This window comes from Anolis sagrei, chromosome 1 (genome assembly GCF_037176765.1).
Source record: "Anolis sagrei isolate rAnoSag1 chromosome 1, rAnoSag1.mat, whole genome shotgun sequence".
Classification (NCBI taxonomy): domain Eukaryota; kingdom Metazoa; phylum Chordata; class Lepidosauria; order Squamata; family Dactyloidae; genus Anolis; species Anolis sagrei.
In genome coordinates, this window is record NC_090021.1 from 206,172,109 (window position 1) to 206,195,547 (window position 23,439).

The 23,439-nt window shown below is 41.9% G+C and overlaps 1 protein-coding gene across 1 annotated transcript in view; it reads right to left on the minus strand.

Annotated features, from left to right (window-relative positions):
* Window positions 1-20,553, minus strand: part of KIF5C (kinesin family member 5C) — a 101,320-nt gene extending 80,767 nt beyond the window's left edge. Inside the window, exon 1 of the mRNA XM_060776445.2 lies at window positions 19,611-20,553. Coding sequence (XP_060632428.1) covers window positions 19,611-19,736 — 126 coding nt within the window. The 5' untranslated portion in view covers window positions 19,737-20,553. The remainder of the gene's footprint in view (window positions 1-19,610) is intronic.
* Between the last annotated feature and the right edge of the window lie 2,886 nt (window positions 20,554-23,439).

A 23,439-nucleotide genomic window follows, 5' to 3' on the forward strand; every position in this document is an offset into this window, starting at 1 on the left:
AACCACATCACATTCAGAGATTTTCCGGTGACCTTTTACTATTAATCATTTCTACTGTGCAAAACTGCATGCTGGCAAAGAAGCAAGTTTTCAACAGAATCCAGCCAAGAGCATTTGTTAGATTTTATCTGCTACAGTAAACAATAACTACAGCAGGGTGGGCAATTGCGGAGAGTCTGGGGAGAATTTTCTCCCTCAGAGGATCTTCCAGGAGTCTCAAAAACCATCAAAAACATATTACAAAGCAACACAAAGCAACCTGAAAGTGACAGAAGTTTATGTCTGGTTTTGAAAAGTGGCATTTTTGAAATGCTAAACAGAGCCACTTTTAGCAGGGACTCCCTGCATAGGTTCCAACAAGTGTTTTTCTGCTCTTTTTCCCCTTCTGCCAAACATCTCTTACTGTTTTTCATTCAATTAAAATAAGAAAAGACACCCCTTTCTTATATTTCATGCAAAAGGCTCAAGGAAAAGCTTGCTTACACTGTAGAAAGCAGAACTGCTTGTATACTTCTGCTCATACCACACAACATTGGTGTGTGTGTGTGTGTGTGTGTGTGTGATTTAACACTGAGGACTACAAGAGACAATCTTTGTGAAGTTTTTCTTGTACATTCCAAGTTGAAAATAGAAAAATAAGAAGAGACTATTTATTTATTTACTCTATTTATACCCCAACTTTCTCTACCCCGAAGGGGACTCAAGGCGGCTTACATAGAGGCAATTATTCACTGTCTTAAAACACATACAATTCCAAAAAATTGAAATTAAATTAAATTTACATTAAAACATATTAAGCATTTAAAGACATTCCATTCCATATTAAAATCAAGCCATCCATAGTCGTAGTCCAAGCCGTTCCATAGTCATTCCATATATTCCAAATCAGTTAATTGCACTATTCTCTGAAGGCCTGATCCCACAGCCAAGTTTTTACCTTTCTTCTGAAGGCCAGAAGGGAGGGGGCTGACCTAATGTCCCCGGGGAGGGAGTTCCATAGCCGAGGGGCCACCACTGAGAAGATCCTGTCCCTTGTTCCCACCAGTTGCACCTGTGAAAGAGGCAGGACCGAGAGCAAGGCCTCCCCAGATGATCTTAATCTCTAAGATGGTTCACAAGGAGAGATATGTTTGGACAGGTAAGCTGAGCCGGAACTATTTAGGGCTTTATAGGCTAAAGCCAGCACTTTGAATTGTGCTTGGTAGCAGACTGGCAGCCAATGGGGCTGATGTAATGGGGCGGGGCTTCCTGTACACCACTTCAGTGAGCAATCTGGTTGCCGCCTGTTGGCCCATTTGTAGCTTCCAAATAGTCTTCAAAGGCAACCCCACGTAGAACATGTTGAAGTAATCTAACCATTGCTCTGCCCAGACCAAGATCAGGTGTATTCAGGGTGGCTTGGTGGATATCACCAAATAATTGATTTTTTTATTATTGTTGTTCTATTCTGAAGGAGTTATTTTAGACCTTCTTGTGTTAGAAAAGAGGACTGTCCCAAGCCATGAGGTACCTTAATTCAAGAAACTGAAGCTGATAGTTCTCACGGGTGTATTGACCTGGCATTTCTTGGACCCAGATTCCCTTTCTAGTTCCATCTTCTGCTTGTGTGCTGGCACTGAACTAATATGACCGAGTTAAAGTAACAGAACTACAACATGAAAGGTCTTCCACAGTTCAGACAGCAGCAGCAAAGAGGCACTGCTGAGACACAGGATTTGCAGCATTGACCGATATGCTGCCCTATATCTCCTTTATGTCGAAGCCACAGAACAAACTATGAGTAAGCTCAAAACTGTTACAGCGTAAGTGGATTTCTTTTGATGGTTTCACAAATGTGATCACTTTTATCCTTTATCAGGAATGGACTATTGTCAACTATTTTTTAAAAAGAAATGCGCGGTATCTTCTGCTGAAAAGATTACTTCTCATCTGCCTCCCCACTATTGTGCTTCACATGCTGTTGGACATCATGTTTCTTTTTCAAGACCCCCAAATCAATTATCGTTTCAACAACCTCTCATTGATTTCTTTTGTCGCTGCTTCCCATTTTGTTCTAATCTCACCCACTGCGTTTCAGTCTTCCCTCCTGCCATGTCATTTTCAGTCCATGGCCGGTTCCCTCATTTATGGAAGGGAAAAAAATCAATATTCTAAATCAGGGAAAGCGGTAGCAATCCAGCTGAGCAGCACAAAGCATCGTCAGCAATAGCTAAATAACTGAGCCAGGTCACTGGTGGCTCGAATTGTAACCCAGAAGAATACTAGTCAGCAGGATACCTGCTTCTAAAAGGAAAAGGAGGAGGAAATCTATGCAATTCTATTTATGAGATCATAGCTAATGATTTTCCACAGCTCCCTGGAATACACATGTTTTGCACAGCTGAAAGATTTGTTCTATTTTGTATCCTACCGAATATTCTTCTTAAGCAAACCAGAATTCTTAATGAAAACAGTGTCTTTTCCCCCAAGGCTAACACTATGGCATTGGAAAGGGCTGAAAATCATCTCCTTTCTCACCCATCTCCCACAGGACATCTTCTAGCACCTCTTCTTGGCGGTCGCCCAAAGACTAGCAATTAATTGGATTCCGACATTACAGCTGCTCTCCAATAATCAGTCAGCATCAACCCAGTGAAAAGGGTCACCGTAGGTCACTGCAGGTCAGAAATCACTTGAAGGCACACAACAACATCAACATGCACTACCTTGGACATCTGTAATGGTATGTGTATGCTCACTCACAGACAAACAGTACACATACATTTGGGGAATTTGTCCCACTCTCTTTAATTTCCAATTCAGATGCAATGAACAAGATGCTTGCAACCACTTCTATGGCTAAAAATGAAATTAAATTTGTTTTGTAGGTATGAAAGATAACAAAACTATTTCTGCTATTAGTAATCAGCCCAATGAACTTTTTTTTATTACTTCTAGGATTAGTCATAAAAGCTGCAGTGCTTTCAAGTCTAAAGACCCTCTTTTAAGCTTAGCGCTACCTCAGGGAGAATAAAGATCATGTATTCCCCAATGGAGGAGTCCCTGCTCTGAATAATATATTGCCTCTTTGAAGAGGAGGTGCATTACAGGAAATATGTGTAGAATTTGTAGCAATGAGGGCTTTTAGAGGGTTGCTAAGACCCCTCCCCTTCAATAAGGACCAAGATTTGCTACAGCAGAGTGAAGCTAAATGATGCTCTACCACTAGACATTGCTTACACAGCCCAACAAAAAAACAAGTCTACATGTCTTAGTGTTTATGTCTGTTCCTGTAGCTATTTGGGGCACTGATTCAGAAAATTGCATTCGATAGATTGCATCAATTCTAGGTATGGTTATCATGGTTTTCTATGGGCAACCAATCGGGAACCCGTATATGGAGTCTGTTCTGTACCTTGAAAACTAGAGCTGATGGTGCCATTTTTTGAATCAGCAGGTCAATAATAATAATAATCCTTATTTATATCCCAAAAGGGACTCAGGATGGCTTACAGAACAACACATAATGGTGCCATAAAAACACATAAAATACATTAACATTTGTAACAGTAACAGTATCAATTAACATAACATCTACAAGAAATATGAAAAGCCCTAACTCAATAAAATAAAAATAAAATAAAAACACACCAATAGCTACTAATTAAGATGGGCAGTGCAACCATGTTGAACATCCCAGCCGCATAACAAGTTAAAAGTAATGTTAAAGTGCTAGAATCAATATAAATTTGTTTGGTCATCTAGTTTAGCTGGTGTCATTAGCCATTGTCAAAGGCCTGTTTGAAAAGCCATGTTTTCAACTCCCGCCGAAAATATTGAATGAAGTGTGGGGGCTTGCCTAATTTTCCTAGGGAGAACATTCCAAAGCCAGGGAGTCACCACTGAGAAGTACCCTAACCCTTTCCCTCGTCCCTACCAACCGTGCTTGAGATGGAGGTGGGACCGAGAAGAGGGCCTCCCCGGCAGATCTTCGAGCCCACACAGGTTCATAACAGAGGGATGCAGTCATGAAAATAGGCTGGACCCAGAAACAGCTCTAACATTTGAGGCAACAAAATGTGTGTTGGCCAGTATTGTATAAGTAAAGAACTTGCCCCCATCACTTACCTGCTGACCATTATGTACTCTAATAAACTACACATATAATAACACTAGTGCCCCTGCTTCATGAGGACACTTTTGGTCACTTTATCACATCTCCTTTCTGGTTCTCTATCAGCACCACACTACATTCCAATAACTCTTTGCATCATTTATATGGTTGTCCGCCCACCCAGGTTTAGGCAACATCTTTCCCCCCGTGTTTGTCCCACAATGATCATAATTAAAACTGAACTTGTCACTTTATGATCACATCACATGTTTTGCATTTCTATGGCGAATCATACAGTCTGCTCATGAAAGTGTATCCTAGGAACTTGGTCACTTTATACATCTAAAGAAGTAGACAAAGTCTATGAAAGCTTATGCTACAACTGTTTTCTCTCAGTTTTTTGTTAAGAGTACTACAAGATCTCTTTCCATATAGTTACCCTACAATGGTGTCTCTAAAGAGCTTTGTCTAACACTACAATAGACAAGGTAGACCTGTCTAGGTGCAGAGGGACTTCCATCTTGGCCCCTCTCAACAATAACACTCCCCATGGTTTTCAGCCTCAGCCCTGGCTATTCTCACAAGACGAACACGAATTATTCCTTCCTTGTCAACATGCATGAGATGAAGATGCTAGGATGAGGCTGTTGCTTAGTACTAAGAAAAGCAATGTGCCACAGCTGCTTGAGTGCACCATGAAGAGCAGAATATTTTACACACTAAAAGCAAGTGAGAAGGATGATAACACTGTAGCTTTGAAAGTGCCTAAGAAAGCACTCAAAATCACATTCCTACATATTACCGCAGAAGAAGCTGCATTATGATGATCATTGTGTGGGCCCATTAGACCCCAAGAGAACAACATAAAAACCAGGTTATTAACACTTTTTTGGGGATGGGGGGGGGGCATTACTCATACACAGTCCCTTTGCCATAGATATTGTGGAACTTCTATTACAAGTAGATAATTATTGGAAGAGACCTTCCAGCTATTACAATACAACCTTGTACCCGCAGAACTTACTTGCATATAGCAAAGTAAGTCCTCTAGGAAAGTGTTCCCCCCACATCACAATTATTAGTAATTACCTAGATTTTTAAAATGACTTCTATAGTTCTATAGAAGAGCACTGCCAGCTCATTATACCCTATTCACTTTATCTAAAACATGGTCTAAGGCAGGGGTCCTCAAATTAAGGCCTGGGGGCCGGATACGGCCCTCCAAGGTCATTTACCCGACCCTCGCTCAGAGTCAACCTAAGTCTGAAACAATTTGAAAGCACACAAGAACAATCCTATCTCATCAGCCAAATCAGGCCCACACTTCCCATTGAATTACTGATAAGTTTATATTTGTTAAAATTGTTCTTCATTTTAATTATTGCATTGTTTTTAAGTGTTTTTTGCACTACAAATGAGATACGTGCAGTGTGCATAGGAATTTATTTGTATTTTTTTCAAATTGTTATCCGGCCCTCCAACAGTTTGAAGGACTGTGACCTGGCCCTCTGTTTAAAAAGTTTGAGGACCCCTGGTCTAAGGTTTTCCAGTTTTGAAAGTAGATCCTTTCCCACATTAGTCAAATGATAAGACAAGATATACTATTTTGAAATACATTCCATCGATCTCCGATACAGGCTACACAGATTTACCACATACACAGTCAATTTACCACATACACATTCCTATAATGCTAGGTGCTGCTCCAGGTATCGAGGGCATGAATTTCAACAAAGGATCTAGAAATTAGCAGAAAAATTGATGTCACATGCTTGGCAGAACAGAGAGGAAATAACAAAGGATACTTTTATGGAAAGCTAGTCCCACTGATCAACTATACTACAACTCTCCTTTCTACATAAGACCCACCACCATCTCCTTTAAAGCTGTGGAATAATATACAGTAGAGTCTTGCTTATCCAACATAAATGGGCTGGCAGAACGTTGGATAAGTGAAAATATTGGATAATAAGGAGGGATTAAAGAAACACCTATTTTACGTCAAATTACATTATGATTTTACAAATTAAGCACCAAAACATCATGTTTTACAACAAATCGGGGGGCCCGGTGGCGCAGTGGGTTAAACCCCTGTGCCGGCAGGACTGAAGACTGACAGGTCGCAGGTTCGAATCTGGGGAGAGGTGGATGAGCTCCCTCTATCAACTCCAGCTCCTCATGCTGGGACATGAGAGAAGCCTCCCACAAGGATGATAAAAACATCAAATCATCCGGGCGTCCCCTGGGCAACGTCCTTGCAGACAGCCAATTCTCTCACATCAGAAGCGACTTGCAGTTTCTCAAGTCACTCCTGACATGACAAAAAAACCCAACAAATCAACAGAAAAAGCAGTTCCATACACGGTAAAGTTATGTAGTAATTACTATATTTACGAATTGAGCACCAAAATTTTGCAATGTATTGAAACAGCTGTGGATCTAGATGGGAGGCAGACTGCATTGGATAATACAAAACGTTGGATGAGCGAAGATTGGACAAGCGAGACTCTAACATATTATGATTTCTGTTAAATTTTGCTAGCTACAGATTGACTGATCATTGCACTATGTTGTAAACAGGAATAAATAAGGTACACTTCTTAAAATTTTAAAATACAAATTTTAACTTGTTCACTTGAAAAAATATCATGTAATATGAATGTACTTTTATTTTCAATTTCAACGTACTACAGTAATCTAAATGTATGCCTCAAGTACAACAGTTTAGCATCATTATTTTAGAACAGTAAAACAGTTTGGGGGTTGGGTGTTTTTGTTTTGTTTTCTGGATTTGATAAATACTGTGCATGAGTAACTTTATAAAGAATCTTGACCCAAAGCCATTCTGGATGTGACTTTTGGGTTTTTCCAACAGGATGAAGTCTATCAAAGAAAGGAGAAGGGATGAAAAACTTTCAATAAACCTTGGGCAAATTAGTAAATTCTTAAATGAGGACCTACAAAAATCAAGCAGCACCTGCATCTGCCACAATATAACGTAGCCTAAATCTTTGCAAAGCTGGACCAAGAATCAATAAAACAAAAGCAATAATGTTTTATATAAAGAAAACTAACTTTCTTCACTATGAAAAAAATATATATAGCAAAATTTGTTGGTATTTCAAGGTTTCAGAAAGACTATCAGCTAAAAAATGTCAAACTACTGCCAACTGCAATGGTAAAAAAAAATATGGATAATTATTTGATAGAACCATTCAAATCCAACACTTTCTTTTGCCTGTTTTTCCAACTGTGACATCACTTAACAGTGAGCTAAATTAAGACTAAGCACTCAGTGTTCCATATGTCTACAGTTGCTAAATCTGGCACTTTGATTAGAGTTGTCTGGAAAAAAAATAGTTTCTAGCAAAGAGCATGAAACAAGGAAGTATATTCCAAGTCTTCACATCTCAGAAATCAACAACAAAAGGAATAAGCATATCACCCCCAAGGGTTAATTCTAAAATCCATCCATTACCAAGGCCATAATCTGAAAAATTAATGCACTGGGTGACTTACTAATGACAATTCACAGCATGAAAGCTACACAGATCAACTCTTGAATATTTTTTCAGCATTGACCATGCTATCAACTTTAAATAGAAAACACCAATCCTTCCTAAGCCCTTTCCAAACATGTTTCAATAGAATAGTATACATTTGTTTGAAACTGAGACACCAGTAAAGAACTCACATGAATTCACGTGTCCTTTATTACTGCTGAGCTGTCAGAATGATTTAGATAAATTCTGCTCTTCTATACAGTGACACCATAAGACATAAATTACATTTCTTAGGGGTTCCTATTGGATCTAGGAATGGCAAAGTTTGACAGTAACTAAGATATGCTCTATCCTTTCTTTTCCAGTGTGGATTTTCCCAAGTCTTGACATCCTTTAAAAGACTAGGATGGTATTAATTGGTGGATTAAGAAAAATAGTAAGAATAAGTAAAATCATAAGAATAGTAAGTAGAACCAAGCTTTAGCACAGCTGGTTAATCACCAGCAGCAATAGATTGCACCAATCAAAAGGTTGGCAGTTCGAAGTCCATGTGAGGGTGAGCACCCAGCCTTCAGCCCAGCTCACTGTCCACCTAAGCATTTCAAAAACAGCTGTTTGCTGTGAGTACAGAAATTAGGCACCGCTTGAGCGGAAAAAGGAAATACCAGAAAAAATGCTGGTGATGAAAGGAAGGAGGAAGTCTGTGATCAAGGGCTCTTCGTCATTGTGGATGGAGTGACAGCACCCCCCTGTGGCCAGAATCGAGCACAACCTCCAGGACGCCGAGGTTGGGGAAAATGCCGACATGCACCTCTATCTGTTGTCTGTCCTATCTGTTTAACAGCATTGAATGTTTGCTGTGTATGTGTTCTGGGATCAGCCCCGACTCCCCTTTGGGGTAAGAAGAGCAGAATATAAATTTTGTAAATAATAATAAATAATACATGCTTGCTATTTAGCCAAATCCACCCATTAATAAAATTGTTTTCTCCACTTTCTTTCCTATGTATTACGGTTTTATGTTTTCTGTTCATTGTTACCTGGTTTGAATCTCTTTGGGTATAAAGCAAGGAATAATAATAATAATAATAATAGAAACAGGATATGCTTACTCACTCAAGCACCCTCAAATAAGAAAGCTATGTTGACCAGCACTTCAGGATATTTGTATGGAAATCATTGGAAGGAAATGCAAAAGATAGTGTTTTGTTAATGAGCAAAATAACTTTAACGTTAAACCTTGTTTTTCATTTATTTAGTGTAATCGTTAACGTGAAAAGTTGCAAAATTATAAAAACTTTGCTTCTTATCACGAAAAAGAAATCACATCCCAATGTCAAAATATGTGTCAGCTTTTTTGTTTTGTTTTGTTTTGATGTTACACTTTCTTGCTCCAGGAAGCTTACAATGGCTATCTGACAATGAAATGAAATGAACCTTTGTGATTGGAAAGCCAAATTCTTGATTTTAAAGAAACATGCCTTGAACCAGGGTTTCTCAGCCTGTGGGTCCCCACGTGTTTTGGCCTACAACTCCCAGAAATCCCAACCAGTTTCCTAGCTGAGGACCCACAGGATGAGAACCACTGCCTTAAACAGACTGGTTTGTTACTTGATGAGCAGCTTGTTACCCTTCAGATGTTTTGCACTGCGGTTCCCTTCAGTCCCAACCAACATAGTCAACAGTGAAAAGGGATGAGCAGCAATCCCTCTGGAAAAGCATGACTGGCTCACTCTTATTCTATAACACCAGATTTAAGGTACGAGACAGCCAAAGCCTAAAACTTTCAAATTTCATCTACTTCTCAAATCTCTCTCATTGTGATCAGCAAAACAGGAAGACAATTTACCTTGGCTGGATCATTCCCTCATGTGCTCATGCAAACAGAAAGCCTGTCATAGCAATGCAAAATCCCTGCAGCACATTCCTTTTTATCAACACAGTGCAAAAGCCAGCAGCTCTGAGGCTGAACAGAGGAATGCGTACTTCATAGCCTGTCAAAAGGAGCCATCAAACAGATTAGTGCTACACTGTTGTCCAAGGACACGGCCAGGACTGCAGTGGCACAAATATCTTTTTAAAATCCCATTGTCCAAATGTTTCTCTTCGTTTTCTGTTTTGAAGGACATATGCAGAAGCAGAGCGACGTCTGCTTTACTCCTAAAAATAATTCAAGTGATCTTTCATCTTTTCACTTTTCTCTTCCTGCTGGCTTTATCTTGGCTGAATATGGTACTGCCTTTAGTTAATATTTTATGACTGTGTTTGATTTGTTTACAAATATTTATATACTGCTTGGATCCAAATATATATATGAAAGGCACATCAATAAAACATGTTCATGAATACATAGTAGATAAATTAACATACACTCTTTATATGGCCCAAGAAACAGAGATAAACAAAGAAGGCGTGCAGAAATAACTATGGCCAGAATCCTCTACAGCAGTTGTGAATGCAAAAGCTAGAATAATGAGCTTGTGACTGTTTTGTTCATGATTCCTACACACTATGTAAGGACCATGAACGTCTCCTTATCTTCACTTACCAGGAAGCAGCTGCTGTGATCTACAGGGCTCTTTTCCTCTGTTAATCAAGAGGCTGCTGACTGAGAATGTTCCTCCCCATCACATGGGTAATCTCCAAAATAAGAGGCAATGGCAATGAGGCCCTGCTTCTGCCTGTTACACCAGAGTTTCCTCATGGGAAGGGGCCTAAAAGGGAGTCAACTGCTTCCAAGTAATAGGTGAACATGCCCCCGGGGAATGTAGCAGCTACATCCCGGTAACTAGGAACTGGAGTTGTTAGATTGGGATTTAATGTAGAGCACCATAACTATAGTAGGAGCACATCACATTTCAAAGCAAAGGCACTTAATCTAGTAGCTGCCACCAAATTTAATGTTCTGCTCTACAAACTGCTAATCAAAAACCAGGAGCATCTCACACTACCAAGTAGACTTCTCCAGATGTTCTGAAAGACTGAACAGGTCAACAAGGAAGATAGCAGTCTCTGAGGAAATCAAATTGTTTAGGAAACACTACATTAAATACATCAATGTAGTGTATATTGCCTAGAAAACTCTGGTTACTAGGCAATTTAAAGGAGCACTAAATAAACACAGAGAAAGTTGGTGTCAGAGCACTGATTCAGTCCAGTAGTCCATCGTGCTAGGAAAAAGCATGCTTTCAGCAGCAGCCACTTTATAGGATCCCTTGCCAACAAAAGAATTTTTATTTAACTCAACCAAGCAGAAAGCAGAACATTTATGTTGACTTCAACAGCAGCTTTCACGGGCCTTGTGTCTTCCAAATGATTCAGAGTGCAATTCCTATAATTCCTGGTATTAACCATGTTGACTGGAGATGATGGCAGCTAAAATGCAATAATGGTATAGTAGCAAGTTGGATGAACATTATAGCTTTGGCGTGAAGCATAAAAATGTTTCTAGTTAATTTTGCAAAAGACAATGCTTAACTTGCCAGAAAACAGCCAAATGTCAAAGAAAAATAATACCTATTTCTAAATGGTATTATGAAAGTCAGTTTGATATAATGGTTTTGGAACTGGACTATGGTACTGGGAGACCAGGTTTCAAATACCCATTTGGGCATGGAAACCCATTGGGTGACCTTGGGCAAGCCATATTCTTTTAGCCTCAGAAAAAGACCAGGGCAAACCGTTTCTATACAAATTCTGAAAAGAAGACCCTGTGATATGGTTGACATAGGGTCACTGTGAGACAGAAACTACCTGAAGATGGCTACATAACAATTACTCATTATATTGGTCTCAAGGTAATGTACATAAAACATTAAGATCGCATTATGATTAAGATTGCATTTACTGGATATAATGATCAAGATATTTTTGAGATATTTTTTCATGTACAAGCGCCATTGAAGCAAATTAAAACTGTTTCTCCAAAAGCTTTTGGAGAGGTAAAGGTTTTAGTGGATTACACTCAGAATATTTGCATAATGCCATAATAGGCAGCTTCCAAAACAATATTTTAGTGAGTTTTCCTTCTAATAAAAAAAAGAGAAATGTGAATACATATGTCAAATATACTAAACTAAGGTTCCCCATCAAAGGTTTAAAATGAAAGCAGAACTGCTGCAATAGATCTCACCAATCACCTACTGATATTGAAAACCATCTGGCTACAGGAGCATTCATATTTCAAAAATCTCATATTTGTCATTCTGAAATGAGTTAGTGATGGTTCCTAAAATACCTAAGGGCAAAATCAAATGGAATTTACAATACGGGTTTTGCACTCAGAACTAACCACAACAGCAATGAATCACTTTTTTTTTTTTACAAATAACAGACATTTTAAATGATCTACAGCAGTAATCCTATCTGAATTGGTTAAAAGCCCAAGAATCATGTAACCATCAGCAAAAGAGGCAAATATATTCATATATGCATACCTTTACATGTTCTTGACTAGATATGTTTTGACCACACATACATATCTAATAGCAGTCCAAACGTTTCTCCCCCTATCAGGCCCGTAGCCAGGATTTTGTTTTGGGGGGGGGGGCTGAGCTTGGTTCGGGGGGGCTGAGTCTGCGTGAAAGAGGGTCTACCCTAGCAAACCTTTTGTATCGTTACCCCAATACCCCCATACATATGGGATATATTGAGCATGGTGATCAGATCATGATATGAATAAACATAACAGTTTAAATAATGTACCAGTAAGGCCTTCTTATGGACCACCATGAGAATTTCGGGGGGGGGGGAGGCTGAAGCCCCTCAAGCTCCCCCCCCCCCCCCCCGGCTACATGCCTGCCCCCTATGAACCATCTCAGAGATTAAAATCATCTGAGGAGGCTCTGCTCTCAGTCCCGCCTCCTTCACAGGTGCGACTGGTGGGGACAAGAGACGGGACCTTCTCAGTGGTGGCCCCTTGGCTATGGAACTTCCTCCTCAGTGACATTAGATCAGCACCCTCCCTCCTCACCTTCAGAAGAAAGGTAAAAACTTGGCTGTGGGATCAGACCTTTGGAGAATAGTGCAGTGCAATTAACTGATTTGGAATATATGGAATGACTATGGAATGGCTTGGACTACTATAATTGATGGCATGATTATAATATGGAATGGAATGTTTTTAAATGTTTAGTATGTTTTAATTTTAATCTAATTTAATGCCTTTTTTTGGAATTGTATATGTTTTAAGGCATTGAATAATTGCCTCTGTGTAAGCTTCCTTGAGTCCCTTTGGGGTAGAGAAAGGAAGGGTATAAATAGAGCAAATAAATAAATGTCAAGGGTTGCCAAAACCATGATGAACTGTAGCAATAACTGGGATACCTCCAAAGTGTGTTGGGAATGAATAGCCAACACATAGGTTGTATAATAAAGACAGGTTCTGGTTTATTACAAAATAAACTACTCACACAAGTGGTATGCACAAATAATATACAGCTAAATCTCTAATAGTAAATGCATATTGGAGAACTCTAATGCTCTAAAAATGCTGGATGGCTCAGAAGAGGCCTCAGTATAAATGATACATTGTCAGATGTAGTATAACCACCACACTTCTTTAGAAACTTAAGGAAATCAAAATGCAAAAGGGATGGGTTTAAGTTCAGATATTACTAGTTCAAGCAGAGAAGGAAACTAATTTCTCATCTACAAGAAAATATAGCAGATAAGGAGCCTGATTACCAGGGTTGCTTAGCCAAGACTTGGCAAACATGGAGTGAAAAACTGTGGGCAAATAGAGCTCTTTCAGGTCCTCCAAAGATTTGACTGGACAGGCTTTCCTGGACAGAGGATCAATGTTGCAATTTTAGCATTTCCCAAGAATCTTAACTGGGCCAAATAGAGATGAAGGTGGACAAGGAAGAGCAAAATACAACCCCCCCCCCCCTTAAACTGTCTGAGAAAATTCCCCTCAAGCTGTTTTAAAACACAAAAGTATAGCAGAGGGCTTTCCTGATTTAGAAGCAAAAGAAGAATAGAAATTTTGTAGGTTTTCCATCACAGGACGTTGTTCAAAAAGGAATACACTTGTATTCTGAGCATAGGTATTAAACCTTGATTGGAAGCTGATAAATATCTGGCAGTAGAAGTACAACCTGGATAGCTGGATTACCCTAGCTGCAGCAAAGTAGGGGAGAAGAAGTGGGACTGTTGCGCTCCAGGCCAGGAAACACCTCTGAACTTAACTACCACGCTCCAATCCAAGTCAAATCAGCAAAGCAGTTTATTAGAGTTTATATAAAAAGTACTGTAGCAAAGATAGTAAAAATTTCAAAGTCTATATATATATATAATCGTCTACAAGGTTCAAGGTACAAGAGTAATCCAAAACCCCAAACCAACAGGACACCTAGCACAGGAATACAAGAAAACCAGAAATTACAAGGCAACACAGAATCCAATACAGAAATCCAGAAACAACCGTTCAAACTTGGAAGCATGAAACAGGAGCAAAGACATGGAACTAGAATTCCCTCAGAAAATGTGACTAGGACTTGGAAAGAACTGTTGCCTCAATTACCAATGTTGACCAGGCTGGCTGGAAAATCCCCCTGACCTCTCCAATATACACATGACATCATGCCTTCTCCCATGACTTCCTGATACGGGTCTCTTCTCTAACAAGCACTACGACCTTCAGAGATTATGTTGAGCAGCACAAAGTTTACGAATACTGAGTCTCCTATCAACCAGCTCATTATCTTGCAACTCATTATTCTCTCTATCTGAGATTTCAGTTCCTAAACTCGTTTCCCTAGAGAACAACTCTTCGGCACCATCTCAGCACTTGTCTGAAGTGTGACCTTCACTAACTGCTGGAGACACAGACAGAAAATTTTCAAGACTTAAAATCTCATGTTGACTCGCAGGCCCAGAGTTCCCATGATTCACTTCCCTATTTACATCGATATCAGCCATAACCATGGGGTGAACTACAACAGGGACTTTCTTAATGGTGTCGCTCAGGTTATGGAATGACATTCCTAGAAATGAATACCTAAACACATACTGCATATACTTGTATAAAAGTTTATCTCATGTATAAATCGAGGGCAAAATTATGGATTTTGATATGAGCTGTGGATAAGGAAAACATCAATGCTGCCTTTGTTAGGGGGAAGGGGTGCAGCCATCCCTGGCTTCTACCACTGCCATTTCCCCATCCACACATTCAAAAAGGACAAAAGTGGTGCCATAGCAGAGAAAGTAGATGTGGTCAGTGCTTTTTTAAAGTTTTTCCAGAGATGGATTAAACTCTTGCCTTTCACCACTTTACTGAGAGAAGGGGCATGTTTCTCTTTTTTGGTGAGAATTAAGATACAGTACTTACATTGACTTGTGAACAAGTCAACCCAGATATTCAGAGCCAATTTTTGATTGAAATGTCAAGCTGTATACATAAGTGTATACCGTACTTAGACTGCACTAGGTGGAGGAAGGCTCCTCTAAAGAACAAGAATCATCATGCTAGGTCAAACCAATGATTTACCTTCAGCAAGAGTGCACAGGAAAACACAGTCTAAGTTTCTGAATCAATATATTTCCATTAGCTCAGCAATGTCTCCCTAACAAAGACTTGGCCATTGGCACAGGGAAATTCACAAACCTGACATGTATCATTTAGCAGTTTCTGAACTCAAGTTCTTTTTATGCCTTGTGGTCATCATTTGTCTTAGGAGCCCCTGGTGGTGCAATGGGTTCAATGCCGGCAGGACTGAAGATCGACATGTCGAGAATGAATGAGCTCCCCCTGTCAACTCTGGCTCCACATGTGAGGACATGAGAGAAGCTTCCCACAAGGATGGTAAAACATCAAAACATCCAGGTGTCCCCTGGACAATGTCCTTGCAGACAGCCAATTATCTCACACGAGAAGCAACTTGCAGTTTTTTAAGTCGCTCCTGACAAAATCATTTGTCTTGAAAGTGTTGTTGTTTCAGTGCCTCTCAAGACACCCCTATCCCAAAAAGTTACAGTGAAGCTAAAGGACTGCTGTGAGCTCCCAAAATGAGGATGGAGATTTAAAATCAAAAGGACCAATGGTTGCTGAAGAAACAAGAGGGCTGATCCTTGATTTAGTACAGTGGTATCCAGAGACTGTTCTTCCCCCTGGGCTTGTCCACTGAGGATCCTAAATATCCATGAGGATCTCTGCTACATCCTAATTCACTAGGGTCCAACGGCCCACACTAACAAAGCATGACCTCCACCATCCCATACACACAGCCTAAATGTGTGCATCACCAGCAGTTTCAATAGTAAGCAGAAAGACTTTGTAGACCTCACAACCTCTGAGGATGCCTGCCATAGATGTGGGTGAAATGTCAGGAGATAATGCTTCTGGAACATGGCCATACAGCCCAAAAAACCTACAACAACCCAGTGATTCTGGCTATGAAAGCCTTCGACAACACTTTCCAGAACACTGATCTACCATTAACAATCTTCTAATTAAAATGTCAATTCCTGGAAATCCAGTTAGACAAACGGAGAGTGGTAGGTGATGACTGCTTTATTCGTGAGCACAGCAATGGGTCATTGACAAAGCAAGGGCAAAGTAACCACGGATTCCCATAAAGCTAGATGCCTCTAACGCTGAGACTATATAAGGAGAAAGAATTAATGAAACTCCCGTATTCTACCTAGCACATCTCAGACAAAGGAAACATTTGTTCCTTTGATAACAAACTGGAGAGTGGACAAGGAGAGGATGCTTGTTTACGACAAGGTACTGCAGCAGAAAAAGGAAAAGGAAAGGTAGGCAGCAGCCAACTAAAGAGCATTTCTGGACAGAATACATAAACGTTGCTTCCATCTGCTGCAGAGACTGCAGCTTGGCAGGCTTTGAACTCAGTCAGTGCTGCAAAAAATGCAGGAACTGCAAAGCCCAGCTGGGTCGGGGAGGGGGAGGGGAGATGGAGGTGGGAATTCCTCCACCTCTGATATTCCCTCCGCAAATCCTTGTCAATCAAAGCAATGCACCAGGGTGGATGGAGGGAGGCAGGGAAGGCGCAAGTGAGCATGCCCAGTGATCCAGATGACATCAGCTTGATCAATGCTGGGGATTGGAAGGCTGCTGCAGCAGGAATCAGGGCAGGCAGCTGGAAGAGTCAATTGGGGTTGACTCCATTCAGTTCCCCACCACTGCCTTTCTCTGTTGCGGTGAGGAGAACAGGCACCTGGCCAAGGGGAATCTGAGAGGACAGGCTTCTCTCGCTGCAGGAGTTCTCCAATGGAGGGCGAAGATCACTGTGTGATGCCCACTCTGCAACCGTATAGGCACAGGGGCTTATTGTGCATCCAATGGGATTTCCTCCCAGGTAAAGTGCATAATAAAGCACTGTAGCAATTCACCCATAGGACTGAAGGCCGATAAAATGACATTCCTGAGGACCCAGCTTTTCAACAAAATGAATGTCAGAAACTCTTTTGTCTCATAAAAGTATGACAAATCCCTGCATTTGGTGGCCCTCCGGGTCCCAGTTTACAAGCCCCACTCATGTTTACATTCTTAGGATTTATTTAGAAATTCTTGCCTTCTTAACTCCAGAATTTACCCATTGTATATTTACCCTTAAGGATAAGACTCCAGTTATCTCTTGGCATGCATTACGTCCCCCTCCCATCCCAAATACTTATCCCACGGTGAATGTTTGTCTTGAAAATGAACCACCTGACACTTTATTGTATTTGTATGTCCAACCTAGGCCCACACCTCCACTGAAAAACTACTTTTCACGCAAATGCTATGTATTTTAATATATGTATTTTATATGTTTTATAGGCATATGAATGTTATGGTGTGTATTTTATGTGATGTAACAGTGTTGTAAACTGCCTCAAGCCGTGAGGAGAGGTGGATAACAAATAAATATATTGTTGTTGTTATCATTAACAACTTTTCTTTCATGTCAGGAATGACTTGAGAAACTGCAAGTCGCTTCTGGTGTGAGAGAATTGGCTGTCTGCAAGGATGTTGCCCAGGGGACGCCCGGAAGTTTTACCATCCTGTGGGAGGCTTCTCTCATGTCCCCACATAAGAAGCTGGAGCTGACAGACAGGAGCTCACCCAGCTCCCCAGATTCGAACTGCCAACCTTTCAGTTAACCGTCCTGCCGGCACAAGGGTTTTAACCCAGTGCGCCACCGGGGGCTCAATGATCATCAATGTTTTGTTGAAGGCTTTCATGACTGGAATCACAGGGCTGCTGTGAGTTTTTTGGGCTGTATGGCCATGCTCCAGTAGCAATTGGACAATTACAGCATCATCACTGTAATTGTGTAAGCTCACATTCATATTCCCCACACCCAATAATGCCACAACTCTTCTTTCCACCTTTGTCATCTTATTCCCACCAACAGCATCATATCACATCACAGTATGAAGTCTTAACCCCAACTTTGAGTGCTAAGGAAGGCGGGGGGGGGGGGGGGGAGTAATAAAGAACACCTACAACCTTTGTTTTTCCATACCAGGGGTAAGAGATGATGCTGATCTTTATTTATATAGCACCATCCAGTGTGGCTGATGTTTTACAGAACCAAAACCATGGGCCTCATCCCTACACCTATTTACTTGGGGGAGAGTCCCATTGAATGTCATTACCATGATCAAACTAAGCCAATAATGTGTTGACAAAGGCTTTCATGGCCAGAATTACTGGGTTTCTGTGAGTTTTCCAGGCTGTATGGCCATGTTCCAGAAGCATTCTCTTCTGACATTTCACCCACATCTATGGCAGGCATCCTCAGAGGTCGTGAGGTCTGTTGGAAACTAGACAAGGGAAGTTTATATATCTGTGAAAGGTCCAGGGTGGGAGAAAGAACTCGTTTGTTGGAGGCAGGTGTGAATGTTTCAATTGGCCACCTTGATTAGCATCGAATAGCTTTGTAGTTTCAAAGCCTGGCTGCTTCCTGCCTGGGGGAATCCTTTGTTGGGAGTTGTTGGGAAAATTCCTGTCTGGAATTCTCCCATGTTCAGAGTGTTGTTCTTTCTTTACTGTCCTAATTTTAGAGTGTTTTTTTAAAAATACTGGTAGCCAGATTTTGTTCCTTTTCATGGTTTCCTCCTTTCTGCTGAAATTGTCCACATGCTTGTGGATTTCAATGGCTTCTCTGTGTAGCCTGACATGGTGGTTGTGAGAGTGGTCCAGCCAATAATGTAGCAATGTAGCAAGAGATTTCCTTTGGATATAGGTTTCTCCAAGGCTCTCCAAGACACCACCCCTTCATCTGGCAGGTTCCTACTGCTGCCAAGGACATACCCATTCCCCTCTCCAATATTTGCATCTACAGAGGGAAGGCAAGCCTGTGCAACGCCACTGCCTAACAAACCAACCTGATAAAGTGGAAACATTGAATATATATATTTAAAAACACCCAATATAACACCAAGTGAAGAGATTGATGTGTTGTCGAAGACCAGAATCAATGGGTTGCGGTGAGTCTTCTGGGCTGTATGTCCATATTCCAGAAGCATTCTCTCCTGACATTTTGCCAACAGACTCCTCAACCTCAGAGGATGCCTGCCATAGATGTGGGCGAAACGTCAGGAGAGAATGCTTCTGGAACATGGCCAGACAGCCTGGAAACATTCACAGCATCCTGAAAAGATTGATACCTATGATCAAAATATCCCAGACTAGAAAACAACATCATGTTAAGATTCCAAATCCGAAATGTCAGAGGAAAACAGGATGCCGACTTTGGCCGCACATCTCCATGGAGGGCCCTTCCGATGCCTTCCTCCTGGGCTTGGAGGTGAAAGGCTCCCCCAAAAGGCGACCCACCCACCCACTTACTCAGCCTCCCCGCTCCCCAATTCCCTTCCAAGGAAGGCCAGGGATGGGAACAATGGGCGGAGGGAGAGAGGGAGGGAGGGAAGAAGGAAAGGCGCACAATGCAGAGCCGCCCAAAGGGACACCCAAAAAGAAAAAGGAGAGAGATGCTGGTGAAGGAAGCAAAGGAGAGGGAGAGGGAGAGGGGGGATCCGGGGGGGGGGGAGGGTCTTACCCCGACCACGACGGTGTCCTCGCCTTTGAATTTGGAGACGAATTTGTCCCCGCGGAGGATCTCGGCCTCGTTGAGGGGACGGAACCGGCACATGACTTTGATGCTGCACTCGGCCGGGTCCGCCATGGCAGCAGAAGCAGGAGGAAGAAGAGGAGGAGGAAGGAAGAGAGAGAGAGAAGGAAGGGGGAAGAGAGGGAGGGGGTAAGGGGGAGGAGGAAGGGAAGGAGAGGAAGAGGAGAAGGAGAAAGAGAAGAAGGAAGAGAGGGGAAGGAGGATGGGAGGAGGTAAGGATGAGGAGGAAGAAAGAGGAGGAAAGGAGGAGGAAGAATGGGGGTGGAGGTGAAAGAGAAGGACGAGGAAGAGAAGGAGAAGAAAGAGGAGGAAGAATGGGCTGGAGGTGAAAGAGAAGAAGGACGAGGAAGAGAAGGAGGAAAGGGGGGAAAGAAGAGGAGGAAAGGAGGAGGAAGGGAAAGAGAGGAGAAGGAGAGAGGAGAAGGAAGAGGAAAGGAGACTAGGGGGTGGAGGAGAAAGGGAAGGAGGAAGAGGAGGAGGGGAAGAAGAAGAAGGGAAAAGGGGGAGGAAAGGAGGAGAAGAAGGGGAAGAAGGAAAAGGAAGGAGGAGGAAGACTAGGGAGTGGAGGAGAAAGGGAAGGAGGAAGAGGGGAAGGAGGAGGAAGACTAGGGGGTGGAGGAAGAGGAGGAGGATGTTCCCCCTGGCTTCCCTCCCCTTTGAGGCTGCGGTGCCCAGCCCGCTCTTCTTTGGGGCGTCCGAAGGTCCCTGCCCCTCTTCCTTGCTTTTCTCCTTTCCTTCTTCCTTCTCCTCCTCTTCCTCAGCCCTTGGCAGGTTCTCCTGCCTCGGCCACCATCCTGCCTCCCCGCCGGCGGAGCACCTCCTCACTCTCTCTCTCTCTCTCTCTCTCTCTCTCTCCCTCAGCCTCCCAGCCTCTCTTTCTCCCGCTCCGCCTCCATCCAGGGCTTTGTGACTTCACCGCATTACATCAACCCTCCTCCTCCTCCTCCCTACAAAGCGGGCTCATCCCTGAGAGTTGTGCTTCTGCCCGCCACCAGCAGGGGGGGATAGAGAGCAGCGGAGAAGCTCAGTGCGGGTCTGCCATTCCTGGCCAAGGAGGGCAACAACTCTGGGGACCTGGTGCACTTTGGCACTTCTTTTGACTCCTCGATTGTGGTGAAGACCCAATCCTCTTTGGCAGAGGAAGCTAGAGACCTTGTAAAACCACAGCTCCCAGCATAGAGCCAGAGCAGTGGGATCAAATGGTCTTAGCTCTCCACTGCTTGATCATTTAATACACAGGGGATACAATTGATACTATGATATCTTGCAGCAGGAGGGTAGAATAGACATGGGCAAACTTTGGCCCTCCAGGTGTTTTGGGCTGCAACTTCCACAATTCCTAACAGCCGTGGGATTTACACTTTGGAGGCAAAGAGCACTGTTTGGAAATTCCTGCCAAACCGTTACAATGGTGTCACAAAGATACGAAAATTGTGTTTCATTTGGTTTTACTGTCTGTCACAATGACTAACATCCATGGGATTTCTGCTTTGGAGGCAAAGATCACTGGTTCCTGCCAAACAGTCCACACTGCCATATATTCCAGTTGAAAGCAGAAAATGTGGGATATTATTCAGCTGTGTGGAAGGGGCCTCTGACCCCATCTACACTGCCATATAATCTATGTTCTGAATGCACAATATCTGCTTTAAACTGGATTAAATGGCAGTGTAGATTCATAATCGAGTTTAAAGCAAATAATCTGCATTCAGAAACTGGATTTTATCATCAGTATAGATGGGGCCTATGGCTCCTTCTACACTACAGAATTAATTTAAGCTTGACACCACTTTAATTGCCATCCCTCAATGCTATGGAATCATAGGAGTTTGAGTTTAGTGAGACACCATCAGAGAAAACTAAAGCCCTTGCCAAACTACAGTTTCCAAGATCTCATAGCATTGAGTTAAAGTAGTGTCCAACTTCATTAATTTTAAAATGTAGACACACCTTTAGATTACCATAAGATGCCTTGCATCCTCCAAATTTTGTTGGGCTCCTCTAACTCCCAATATGCCCAGTTTGCTTTGCTAGCTAGGCCTGCTCTGAGTTGCAGTGTAATAACATCTGGAACATATCCCGATTCCCACTTTGGTGGTAATAAGACATTAGGGACTACTCAAAACATGCCTAGTGTAATCAATAATGCTTTGGCTCCAGCTGTATGCTACACATTCAGGTTGCTAAAATGGAAAGCAAAGTCTATTACTCATAAGAATCACCTGATAATATATAATGGAAAATATTTTTAAAAACACATTTGAATCCCTACTCTTTGTTCCGATGTTCTGTAACATCTATGGTCTCTTTCAATTTTGGCTAATTATAATACTTGGGCACCACTTTAACTGCCATTGCTCCATCCCATGGAATATCGGGATTTACAGTTTGGGAAGACACTACAGCTTCATATTTGAGAATTCTTCATGCATCACAAAACTAAAAGTCAGTGGAATCATGGGCAATTAAAACTGGCGTCAAAGTGATATAATTATCCAGTGCAAAAGAGATCAACATCCAATGTTGCTTGTAAAAAGTTCATGGAAAATATTTCCAGGGAAATACTGACCATGATGATCTTTCAGCCTGCCATTGCAGTGTCACCTGCTGTAGCCAAAGCCTGTAACATTTCTGAGATAGTTCTGGGTTTTATATTGTAAGTCCATCTCTTTTGTACTCATTGTCCTTTGCCTCATATCCATGAGCTAGCATATGCTTTGACAGTTTCCATTCCTCAAGAGAACATTTTAAATGTGTGAATAATCAAATCTTCAAAGGTCAAAACCACAAATTTATTTATCGTAGCAGGAGCGAACCAAGGGCACAGCCGCCATGCATTTAAAAAACAGAGTTTAATAAAGCTTGGCACCATATCAAAAGTCCCTTGACCAGTAGCTGACCACCTGGAGTTGCCACTGTCATGCAACAGGTGTTCTGTGATCTGCTCCTCTCCACACTCGCATGCCGTGGACTCCACTTTGAGGCCCCATGTCTTAAGATTGGCTCTGCACCTCGTGGCTCCTGAGCGCAGTCTGTTCAGCACCTTCCAAGTCACTCCGTCTTCTGTGTATCCAGGAGGGAGTCTCCCATTTGGTATCAGCCATGGATTGAGGTTCCGGGTTTTAGCCTGCCACTTTTGGACTCTCACTTGCTGAGGTGTTCCTGCAAGTATCTCTGTAGCTCTTAGAAAACTATTTCTTGATTTAAGCCTTTGGCCAGTATTGCACCACCTGACATCCTCCGGGAAGTAGCAGCCAATAATGAAAGGATCAAGGCAGAGACATCTCCAGCCCATCCCTTGTTTGGGTATCAGCCAGTATGCCAATGCCTTAAAACCACAAATGTGGACAACTGCATACTTTGTACAGGATGCCCCTTGAGATAAAGCTGTGCCAGTAAATTCCAGGTGAGGAGGCTTGCTACTCTATTGTTGGAAGAAAGGCATTCTGTGCTTCACCCAAGCAGAAGAGCAGGAGGGGGAATCCGGCAATGCTATAAGAATGCTCTCTGCCAGCAAATTAATCACGAAGATTACCTAAAATCTATTACATTTTCAGATGCCTTTCATTGCTTCCAGAATGAGGAAGGCATATTCATAGTCTTGTCCTAAAGTATTTATTATTCATATGTATGGAAAAATTAAACTGGAGAGTAATATGCATTCTTTACATCAAGCTCTCCATGAACATGAACATTTGGGGAAAGGTCCTTCAGTTCAGATCTGGTTCAACTAAAGGATATCGCTCCCAAGAATGAA